This window comes from Pleurodeles waltl, chromosome 6 (genome assembly GCF_031143425.1).
Source record: "Pleurodeles waltl isolate 20211129_DDA chromosome 6, aPleWal1.hap1.20221129, whole genome shotgun sequence".
Classification (NCBI taxonomy): domain Eukaryota; kingdom Metazoa; phylum Chordata; class Amphibia; order Caudata; family Salamandridae; genus Pleurodeles; species Pleurodeles waltl.
The window spans coordinates 887,558,918-887,571,088 of NC_090445.1; the positions used below are offsets into that span (position 1 = coordinate 887,558,918).

General features: G+C 40.7%; 1 protein-coding gene across 2 annotated transcripts in view; it reads left to right on the forward strand.

Annotated features, from left to right (window-relative positions):
• Positions 1-12,171, forward strand: part of EDRF1 (erythroid differentiation regulatory factor 1) — a 403,030-nt gene that overhangs the window by 211,552 nt on the left and 179,307 nt on the right. For both annotated transcript variants that reach the window (XM_069239693.1, XM_069239694.1), the window contains 4 exons: positions 3,010-3,081; positions 3,158-3,308; positions 5,861-6,049; positions 11,071-11,271. In XM_069239693.1, the coding sequence (XP_069095794.1) occupies positions 3,010-3,081; positions 3,158-3,308; positions 5,861-6,049; positions 11,071-11,271 (613 nt within the window). The remainder of the gene's footprint in view (positions 1-3,009; positions 3,082-3,157; positions 3,309-5,860; positions 6,050-11,070; positions 11,272-12,171) is intronic.

Here is a 12,171-nt window from a genome sequence, read left to right on the forward strand (position 1 = left end):
CGCTGCTTGTGGCTCGAGGTGGATAAGGAGCATTTGCTGTGCTTCCGTTTGGCCTTGCCAATGCTCCTTGAGCTTTCATGAAAGTGATGGTGGTGGTGGTTACGGCACACCTTCAGAGGTTGGGGATGCCAGTACTTCCTATCTCAAGAAATGACGGTTGAAGCCAGGCTCACCACTGTCAGAGATCACCTCCAGACAACAGCAAACCTCCTGGCATCTTTGGGGTTCACGATCAATGTGCCAAAGTCTCACCCAACTCCTTCTCAGACTCCCTTTCTTTCCAGCCATCCTGGAGACAGTCCAGTTTTAGGTCTTCCCTTCGCTTATTGTCCAGGACATTCAGGCTGTCACACCAATGTTTCAGCCTTTGTCCTGGGCCTTGTTAAGACTGGCTCAAAGTCCTCTGGGAATCTTGGCATCCTGCATCCTACTTGTCTACTATGCCTCAGTGGCAATGTACTTTACCTGGGGGCTGCCAAATCATCTGTGAAAAGGCTTCAGATTATTCAAAACGTCACAGTACCCCTTGTATGCTACATTCCTAAGCATTTCTCAGTTCTTACTGATCTTGGTAATCTTCACTGGCTGAAAATAAACATGTGCATCACGTTTAAGTCTTTGTGCTATATGTTTAAAGTCATGTCTGCAAAGTTTTTAAGAACACTGGTTCATCCTTACACTCCGAACCGCACTCCACGTTCTAGCAGTTATTCCTCCGAGTCAGCCTGGCCAAACAGGGAGGGCACTTTTTGGGGCTAAAACTTTGGAATTCTCTTCCTCTTTCTTTAAGACTGTGCACCTCTTTTGAGAGGTTCCGTAAGCACCTGAAAACCTGGCTATTTTAATCTCTGCTAGTATGCTCCAGCTGTTTGTTATGTTGGTTCTGGGAAGTCCCTATCACAGCCATGTGCTCTACAAATCGGATTACATAAGTGTGCCCAGCACTTTGGGAACCTTCTGCAAAAACCTGCAGTTGTTTCTTAACCACAATTGGATTGATGGCAGATACCAGTCCCTGCCCCACCCAGAGCTGACCGTGGTGACAGATCATTCAGTCAAACATTTATAGGGAACAGCATATCACCCGTGAGAGTCTTGATGCGCTGGAGCTGTATGCTGCTGCGTGGAGGAATGATAATTTGAACACCCAGGTCTTTTGTTCTCTTCTGAATCGCTGGAGTGACAGTGCGGTCCTAAGGCTCGGGGGGAGGTTTTTTCCGACCTTGGCTGCCAGGTACGAGAAGGAATGCCCGGTTATCTGCAAGGGAGAGGGAAGCTGATTGTAGGTGTCTCATTGGTTGGTGGAAGGTCAGGCGTGCGTTGATGTATGCTGGTCCTCTGTTGTGCATGGCCTTGTTGGCGTGGGTCAGCATCTTGAACTGGCATCTCTTTTGAAGCGGGAGCCATTGTACTTTTATGAGCTGGGGTGTAATGTGGGTCCTTTTGGGGAGGTCGAGTACGAGTCTTGCCTCTGAGTTCTCTGTTGTCTGGAGTCTCTTCAGGAGGCTCGCTGTGATTCCTACGTAGAGCGTGTTTCCGTAATGATATGTTGCTGTTGGGATGGGGACAGCATTAAAGAGAGGTGGAGAGGAGAGGACTGTGTTCTTTGGTGGAGACCTGGCTCCATATCAGGCTGTTTGCCTGTGGTGTCTGTGATCAAGTCTCAGCTCTAAGACCTTACTCTGAAATCTGTATTTCTGGTTGCAGTGACTTCTGCGCATTTTAAAATTTAACACCAAGCTCTCTCGGTGCAGCCGCTTTATAGCACTTTTTTCCTCATCAAAGTGATACTGCAGACCAAGGAAGGCAATATAGTGCAGAAAAGAATTTTGTCACGGTGGCTAGTCCTCTGTTTCAAGATTTGCTTGGCAATATCTGAAAAGCAGCCTCCGGAAGGACTGAGAGCCAGTTACATGCAGGCCAAGCCTCCTACCATTGCACTGGCATGTGGAGTGCCTGTACTTGATATCTATCAGGCTGCAACATGAGCATTTGTACATATGTTCCTGAAGCACTACTTCCTTAAAAGCCAGGTCCGACAGGAATACCATTTTTCTTGCTGTGTCCTGCGTGCTTTTTAGCTTACCATTCCACCGACCCACCACCTTGAAATGTACTGCTCTTGTATTTATTCTGTAGATGAGGAATCTGTGGCTAGAAGTATCCCTCAGCAGAACATGTTACTTATCTTCAGTAATACTCCTTCTGGTGCAGATTCTAACTGCTTATTCCTCACCAATTTCCTGTACCCCCTATTCTGTTGATTGATCTAATTTCAAATCTAAATAAATCCCAATCTAAGAATCTGCACACTGGTTATAATTGTTGATCTCCACGTCCAAGGGTTTGGACAAAGTCAAGAAAAGAACTGACATCCACGCATAGGGGTAGTGGTTACATGCAGCTCCATTTGTCACTTCCTGAATGAAGAAAGCATGAGCCTCACAAATCCATCTACCAGAGTGTGGGAGCACTGCTGTTTTCGATTTTACAGTTTGTCAGGGGGCTGGGAATATTCTATGGTGTGGAATCTGTGGTTAAATAGTATATCCACCATTAGGAGCATTACTGAATGTAAGCATTTTGTTCAGTAGGAAGTGACAACGCACAACTTTTGCCCTCTTTGCCATAAACAAATGTGATATATTTTTTTTCTAACCCAGATTAAAGGGCATTTATTTAAAAGTAAAGGCAGCAGCTTGTTCTGAAACAGTGATTGATAACGGACTCAATAAACTAGCAAATTAAACTGCAAGCATGAACAAATGTTTATTTTTAAAAGGTAATAATCAGATTGGTTAAATCTTAATAGTAAAGCTGCCCAAAGGGCTCCCATAAAGGTGAGGGGGAAGATGGGCAGGGGCTGGGTGTTGTTGGAATGAGAAGCTGTGTGTGTAAAAGTGGCTCCATCTTCAAGTTTAAACCTTCAGTCTCATTATCTGTCACCAGTGTGTTGTCAAATGATCATTTTCACTTCCAATTCAGAACTTTCTTTTTCTTCCCCCAAAGCCCAGCTGTACGTTCCCGGTTTGCAATGACACAGAAGAACGCTGCAGATTAGTTCTTGGCTATGTTCTTGAGGTGAGTTCAGAGTTTATTTTATTATTTTTTTTGTATGTTCTTTCTGTAAGTTAACAGCATTTTTTACTTCACAAAGGGTTTGAAATCTATTGACAGAAGTATAAAAAAAGAAGGCGATTTACCAGCAGCTGACCCAAGCACCCCAATTCCACTAAAATACGAAGATGAATCTTCAAATGTTGGTACTGAATGTCTGGAGAAACAGATGGCCTTATTTTTGGACAAAAGTAAGAGTTGATTTTTATGAAGTTACAACATTTATTTAAATGATGTTAATCTTAATGTTACTCTAAGGATGGCTTTTATATTTCACACAGTTAGCAACAAGTACACACCTACAGATTACAACACAACTATATGTATTTTCTGTTTCTATAACATTAATGTAGCCCAGAAACTCCCTGTGAATCACCCAAGTGCTGAATGATTTGTCAGATTTGAAGGCTCCTACTGTCCCTGCATAGGATAGTCAAATGATAACGCAGTCTTGAACAGAACAGAAAGATCAATAACTGCCTTTGTGGAGGTCAAAAAGTTCTCAACCTTTTATACATTCTAACAGGTAGTCGGGCTGTGTGAATATCGAGCTAGTAGTTTACCTGGTATGAATAGTTTGAAAGTAGAAAGAGCAAATTGCTGATTCTGCAGCAACAGTTACTGACTTAACCTTTTTTCTACTACTGAGATCACTTCTAAAGACTGGCTTATAAGCCAGCAGTCCGAGTTAAAAGGAAACGTAGCTTATTAGCGTAGCCTTTAACAAAAGCTCAGAACATGTGAGACATGTGCCGTCATGGATATTTGAATGGTTCTTTCTCATCAGAACTTTTTATCAATTGTAAGTGTTGAATCAAGTAGCTTTGGCTCCTCTCTCTACAAACAAAGCACTGCCATAGGCCTAATTCAGACTTGAGGATTCCCCTGGCTATTGCATGTTAATTGGATTCCTGCTGGGTAGTGAATAGGTGTCTGATGGCTTCAAAAGGCTTCTGGAGATGTACAAATGTGCTTTTCGCAAAGACCTCTCACAGTCAATAGTTGTATTGCAGCAAATCTTTGTTGCTAGTGAGACCCTGCCCTTTTTCTTATGTTTGTCAGGGAGCTGTGGCAAAAGCTCAGTGGGTTTTGTCCCCACTGTGATGTTTGTTAATAATAAAATCCAAATGTCTAACTACCTATCTCAAAAAGAGCACCAATCCCAAGTAAATGTTGGCCTTCACTTGCAAATCATGGTTTTGAGGTGATTCAAAAAGGAAACCCAGTAAGCTTGACTCTTGACGATCAGTGGACACTCAAGGTTCTTGAAGGGTGTTAGTTGAGTTTCATAAACCTGAGCATAGTCAATCCTTTGGGTGCCATGAGTGCTGGGAAATGAGATACAAAGCTGACCACGGTCAATGTTCAGGATGTTAAGGGTGCTGGGAAACAGAATAGCAAAACTGGATAGCACCAATAGGAGTTGTTAAACCCCTAAAACTTTTGTCTCGAAATTGGTAGTCACTATCATAACTTTCCACTTTCAGTGGTATTCTCGGATCCATGTGGGAACAACTGGCATGGGTGGTATCTATGAGAACAATGACATCCTGCTTTACGGTTAGGGTACTACTAGACTCCTGTAACCATAATAATTTGGTACTGTATGCTGGATGCATGTTGGAAGACACTTTAGCTTTTATCACAGATGTGGATCAGAAAAGTACCTCTGGAAGTCAAATGGGGTTCACTTAACTATAGAAGGAATGTAGCAAAATTGTACAGTTAACACGCTGTGGGTCATTGCCCAGCAATTCCCGTCAGCAGCGAGGAGTTTGGAGGATCTGTGTGATAGAAGACACACGCTTTTGGATTCTGGGCAGTTTACAGTAGCTGTATAGCACCTATGCAACCGGAGAAAGACCAGCTATCTGTGTTTAGCCTTTGAACGACATAGGATTATAGAATAGAATATTTGGGTTATAAAAGGAGACAACCACGATACTTGGAGAAACAAGTAAACCAGGCATATTGGTTATAACGGGGGAAATAACTTTTGTTACCCACACTTTATTACCAAAACTTCAAAGTTACGTATTGACATACAAGGCAGGAAAATACTTTTTTAGGTCCCATAGGCGGTGGACTAACGTAGCCCTAATGGAACTTTCAAGTAGAATAGCTCCACTAGAGTGAAATTCGAGAAACTACACCAGAGATTGATATATTTTGGAGACAAAAGGTAGACAGCTTAAAGGGTGGTAGGTTAATGATGGAAGAGGAATAGTCTGTCACCTTTTTAAGCTAGGTAAAGATAGATTCATATTTAAATCATTGTGTGTTGTTTCTGACAAGGAACGAGTTTAAACAAAGTTGGATACTTCATAGTATATCTAATGGCTTGACAATTAGTTGGGAAAGAGGCAGCAAGTAACACAACGATTCAACAGTGTTGGGCTTGGGGATCAGTTCTGGGTGAGAGGTTTGGAAATAAGTCATTAAGGGCTGCATGGTGTTTAATATTGCATGATTTTTCTGTCCTTGCACTTTAAAGATCTGAAATTCTCTAAAGGCACCTCAAATTGTCACTTTTATAGATAATACAATTAAATCATTGGAACTATAATTGTGGAAGTGATCACCTCTTGAAAGTCAGTTGAAATCTGTTGAATAACAATATTGAGGCATCTTTCTTTTGGATAATCTCAATTTCAATAAATACGTCTCTCTATTTTGACTTTGATTATAGTTATCTAAAGAGTGCTGTCTATTACACTATACTGACTCTGTTCTGTGTTACTAGTTGGGACATCTGCTGAAGGCAAACATTCCAGTCAATCAGGGATGATCCCCGGGTCCTGGCAGTTCAAAATTAAACTCCAGCTGATTCTCAAGGCTTCAAAAGCGTATTACGTGCTATCAGATGCAGCAACGAGTCTTCAGAAATATGGAAGAGCATTACGATATATCAAACTTGCTCTTCAGTGTCATGGTAAGCTTATGTTTTTTGTTGATTTTTTTTTTTGTTCACATTTGTTTTCCCTTAATTTACTGATATTGCTGAATGTTTTGACTCCTGTAAAAGTAACCATTAAGTTTATGTGAAAGTAGTTTAAGGAAAAACTCAAAAATGACTTTTCCATAAAGTAGAGAGGGGTAGGAGTGCTTTAATAAAAACTAAGTAAAAAAGAGTGGAACTTAGTGTATTGCTTGAATTTGATTTACATTAGCACCCTCATGCTCTGGTTCTTTGTTGAGAGGATGGGCTGCATGGTAAAAAATACTAAGACCTTTTATGTGTCTGGAAGGTACATACACTTTTATGGTGAACTGGAAAGAAGTGTATGAAACGGAGCTACAGGTAGAAAAAGATGCAGTCACCCAAGATTCGTATCCTCAGAATCTTCCCACCCACCACCACATTAGACCTAGCGCAGCTAATATGTTCAGTGTTTCCAAATCTGTGTGCTCTTAAAAAAACAAAAAAACGTTCTTCAACCACTGGATAAATCGCATCAAAAGGGCAGTATCCACAAAGTCTGTTAAATTCCTTTTTTAGTTTTTTTGTTTTTCTTTTTAACGGTAAGGGAAGCTTACTTCAGGGCAGGTGCTAGTCTCAAAGATTTGTAAGATATGGGTGGTATCCTTAGGTTGAGCTCTTTGAAACACACTTGAAAATGGCATGACCACTGTTTTGGGTATCTGGAGTTTGAGGGTGGGTACTCTGGATCATGCAAGTCTTTTCTCATTAGAAGGGTGTTTGTGTAGCCAGGCTACGACCAATCTTTTTTCTGGACTCAACATAGCTGGACCCATGAACACCTTTTGTGTTTTATACAATCTTTTTACTTTTAACGGCTATCAGTTTTTCCTCACAAGGTTTTATTTGACACTGAACATGATCTGAAGAGGTTTCACAGTGTCCCTTGGTCCTCTAGGCTAGAGAACCCTCTGTAGTATGCCGAGGAGATTTTATGTGTTCCGACGCCATTTGAGAACCTGCTTTAGTTGTAGTGTCCTGACTGGGTGCCCATCGAGGAGCATGTCAGTGCATGTATATACGTATATTTGTAGAGATGTATGCAAGTGACTTACAGAGCCCAAATCTAGCCACCAGAAAATGGAGTGATTTGTGAATGTAGTTTTTTTAGGCATGCTCTAAGATCTCTGAAATGAGGTACCGGTTTGCATGTATGATCGACTGCACCCGTTACTATCTCCTGCATCCTTTTACTGTCTCATTTTCTACCCTTTGCTGAGACTGATAAAATAGGACCACTCCTCTTTGGAGAAGCCAGCTTCAGTGGCTGAAATGTCAGTTTGTTTTACAAAAGTATAGACCTATGTCGCTTGTTGCTTATTCTTTGTTAATGCCAGCAGTTAATTCTGTTTGACGTGCTGTTGTGTTTCCCACATTACCTTCTCTCATGGAATCTAAGACAGTAAATATGATGTTGAAAAAGGTATTCATTTTGGGGTGTGTGAGCTTAAAGGCTTGAAGCATCCAATAACTTCATGATGAAATATCAGTACTCGCTTAGGCAGCTGGTAGACAACGTGGTAGATCACTTACCTGAACCGAATGGCTGCATGGAGTCTTCAAGCACTTTAACTCATCGGACTACTTTCTCTAATAACATACACTTGTCTTGGCTCAGATTGTTCTGTGTGTACATGATTACCTCTTGAAATGTTGCACTCTTGTCTGTAGTTGAAGTGAAGTTGGTGTACAGACTCTGTCAGATTTTTGAGAAGTTTAGGTTTTCTTTAGGGCTTTCTGCAACACCACCGCATTTCCTTTGAGTAGAGCATTGTCCTCTAATGCCAGCCAACTTCCAACTTCCAAATGCCGAAATGTTTAGGAGGTAAGCTTTTGTGAAGAAGTCATAAATTGGGGAGCCAATTTGAAAACGCCCTTGATAGAAGACGGTCTTGAGGATAAGCAGCTTCATGGCATTGTGTTGTTACGTCATCTTAAACATTGCTAAACAATAAGATTATTAAATTCGCCGCAGAGGACTGAGTGTAGAGTCGGGACGATTAGTTATGGCATACCATTTACAAGAAGATGTAGTGATTTCAGGACAACAACCCATTTAGGGTTCGGTAGATAGCACTGCATTGCCAGCTTCAGTTTGTGACTGGTGCGCCACCAGTGGGATAGGGTGTAAATCGGAATGACTTAAATATCAATGATCCCTGGATATGAACACATGTCTGCTTCCAAAAAAACGGTTGGGTTTGAGAGCCATCAGGTTGGTGTTGGTAGCTTTTCTTCTCATATCCAGGGCATACAGGCATTTATGTTAGCAAGATAATACCACTGCCTTGCATTATATAAAAATAAAATTAGGACATTTATGCAGAGAAGCTGTGATATTATGTCAATGGTTTATTTTGTTCCATTTTCAGACTGTTCATTTGGTGTGGGAAAAAACTGACAGGGTTGATGCTCTGAGCCAGCTGCATATGACTTCAAATGAATGAAGTCTTCATTGGCTCCAGTGTCAAAGATTTGCATAATATGGGGAGCATCCCTAGGTTGAGCTCTCTGAAACACACTTAGAAGTGGCATGACCACAGTTTTGGTGACTGGAGTTTGAGGGTTGTCGCTCAGGAACATGTAATTCTTTTCTCATTGGATTACTGGTTGGGACATGCTTTTCATCCATTTCCAACCAACCAAATGGTGTTCAATGGATTAGCAAAGTTTTGGATGGCAAACACTCTGGTGACTTCTCAATATCCTCTGAAGGTTTTGGTATTCACGGCTTTGGATGTCCAATAAGCGGAAGTTGCTTAAGTTGCTGGATTTTCTGGCATTAATAACACTGGAAAAAGTTCAGAATATAAAATGCCTGTGGTTTGCAGTTACATATTTGGATTCTGAGATACTTAGATATGCTGGACTTGGCATGTCGGATGAAGTATGGAATGTCACAGTGGCGTTCAAATAGTTGAGCACTAGTCCTCTTTACAGATACAGATGGATGAGGTTTTGCAGGTGGTGTTTATCCAGAGGCGTCTAGTTCTGCTCTCGGTTTATCTGCAGTGCTACATTTTGTACTGCAGCTGGTAAATAAATGATTACAGGTTGCAACTGTCTGGAATTATATGACATTTCTTTATGATTTCGTGAGAAATTTGAGTGGGGCTTCGGTTTCACAGATTCCTATGGTTTTGTAGTTTCTGAAGGGTCTCGTGGACACTTGTCCACCTTGCTCCTTGCATTGTGTATGATGGGTCCTTAAGTTAGTGTTGGCCTACCTTTTGAGCTTTTGTGCATTGTGATGTGAAGTTTGTGACTCTCACATGTTTGTTTTTTTGCGGCATTAAGAGCCTGCCTAAACAAGTCACTGCTTATTTAAGAAGGGTGTCTCTGTAGGTTGTTTCCAAGGTGGCTGCTTAGCTTTCGCTCTACAAGTTTGCTGCCCACTATTGCCTTGACTCTAAATATAGGGTTTATTCCAGACTCAGACTTGGGTGATAAATGATTTGTCATATTTTCAATAAGCTCGACATATTTAGCATTATTATAGATCCCTGTCGTGGGTTTATCTTAGCACCTTGTTTTGGCACATTTGTTTTAGCTTCAGGCCTGTGCCCTTTTCCAAAGATACATATTTATTTCATTTATTCATTTTCTTATGGCTTGCTTTTCTACTGCCTTTAAGCGAAAGCGTTGTCAGTTTCATTGCACTGCACTTTATCTGGTGCCTCTGCTCAAGGCTGTACATGATAGTTTACCTAGTATTGTTGACACAAGACTATGGAGCCTACATCTCAGAACACAATATGTTTTGTTACAAAAAACACCATACGGGCAGAAGGAGGTCAGAGGGAACATTCCAGCCAGCCATCTTGCACTGTGTGCCACTTCGTCTCAGCTTTGCTGATCTTCGCCTTGTCTCTCCAGCCAACTGGGAGGACTGCCAGCAGACAACAGGCATACCCCTGCATATGCTTCAGATATGGGGTCGTGGGGTCAGGAGGTCCCTCCATGAACTAGTATGGGCAGAAGGGCTAACACTGCTATGCTCTCGTGCTAGATGTGTAGTTAGAAATTCTTAGATTTACAGTTATGCCAGGATGCTGGGACTGTTTATATGTTTTACTCTAATGGTCAAACCCCAAAATCTGTAACAAAATTGTAATCCCAAGTTATTGGGAAATTTTTCCCAAGCATTTAAATCACTATGAGGCGATAAGGAGGTTTAGTTATATGTGACTTTACATCTGAAAGGTTTTATAATTGTAATTGATCTGTTTGTCACGTGAAACTTAATAAAACATACTTAAAATTTTTGTATGTTGAGATTGTTTTAGAATGCCTAAACAATTATTCTCTGCTAAAACAAATGAAATTGTTTGTCAGCTCGCCCATGAAAGAGTCTTTTTCCACTGTGTTGAAACGCTTCCTGCATCTACATTTCTGTGTATACTTTGACATATATTTCCTTCAATATTAAGACATTTGTTTATTAATGAGCAAAAAATGTATGTGTATGTTGTTGATTTTCCTTGAAAAAGCAGGTACCAACAGTTTCCTAGTTTTCCTTTGCGTGGCAATAAGTGCATACTTTATATTAGTGGCACATATTTTACAGTACACATAAACGTGAACTCAAGTAAACATTAAGTTATCAAAATTACATTATCATGGAGTTGTCATATTACAAGGTTTTGTTGAATTACATTTTTCTTGCACACCTCAATAACTTCTAAAATAATGGATTCTTTAAGTGGGGGCTCATAGACATGGGCCTCAATTGTAAAAGGTTGTTCCTTCCTATAGTCCTCAAACACAACCTTCTTTCACATTAGTAACATCAACCCTCCACCTCTGACTTTTCTCTTATATTGTGAAATCCCCTATTGAAGTCCCTGTTGTGTGTGTAATGACATGTACAGAAAATTAGTACTGTTTGGCTCAGTAGATAAAAGTAATAATGAAATGTTTGAGGCATGCATGGCTCATTTAAAATAATGTTTTTTTTTCTTTTCATGACATAGATGCATATTGCTGTCTGTGTAACAGTATGCTACCTGAAGTGTTTCTGCTGCTTAGCCAGTATTTGACACTTTGTGGTGACATCCAATTAATGTTGGCCCAGAATGCGAATAACAGAGCTGCATATTTTGAGGAATATAATTACCAAACAAAAGAAGATCATGAAATACTGCACAGCCTTCATCGAGAGGCCAGCTGCCAAGGTAATATTTAAGCAAATATTTTTCAATGTGTAATATTTATAAATTTTGTTCCTTATATGAAAATGGTTTCTAGTACCTTTTTTTTATACTGTTTCACTGTCAGTAGAACTTTGATTTTACTGTAAATGAAGTTTTAGGGAGAAGTGATAGCTGAATTTCTCCATGAAGCACCCTTTTCCACAATACCGATTAGCCTTGGTTCTCGATGATTAGTTCACCTTTGTGTTAGACAGGTCTTAAGTAATTGAAATCCCCCATGCATGTTCACCAAACACTGCTCCTCAATGCTGTGACAGCCTTAGATTTCCCTTACCCCCTGATCTTTTCTTATTGTTGCAAACACAGACACTCCCTCTTACTGCCAACCTATTTGTGGTAGACAGGAGTTGCGTTTATTATTTTGGTGTCCTACTTGGTTTTATTCTTTCACGAATGCTGCAGGAAAAGGGTTGTAAGAACTTGTCTGCTTCTTTTGGCCTCATTTATCCAAAGCTGACTCCCTGTTGTTTGTGGAGAAGACGGGTTAGTAAGGGAAAAGACTCTCAAAGCACTCTGGGGCAAAACGTTAGATCTCTTTTTTGCATAGCATTTTATTAATTGTTTAGGTGTCTAAATGGCCAGACACTGTGCGCAGTCCTGAAGTGCCCACAGTGGGTTACATCACCGGCCCATAAAGATTTTTTTCTGATAGGAGTCCTGTGTAGCACCTGAAAGGAGTACTGACTCCAAGACAGAATGCCTCCAAAGTGAGTATGGATCGTCTTGGTAAATGAGCATAAACGACAGATATCATCTGTGTTTTAAACCCCTCAAGATCATCTGCACATGATTTGTAGCTCTAGCAAACAACAGCCTTCAACATATGAGGATGAGATTCTTCCATTTGCCTGGCAGACCTAA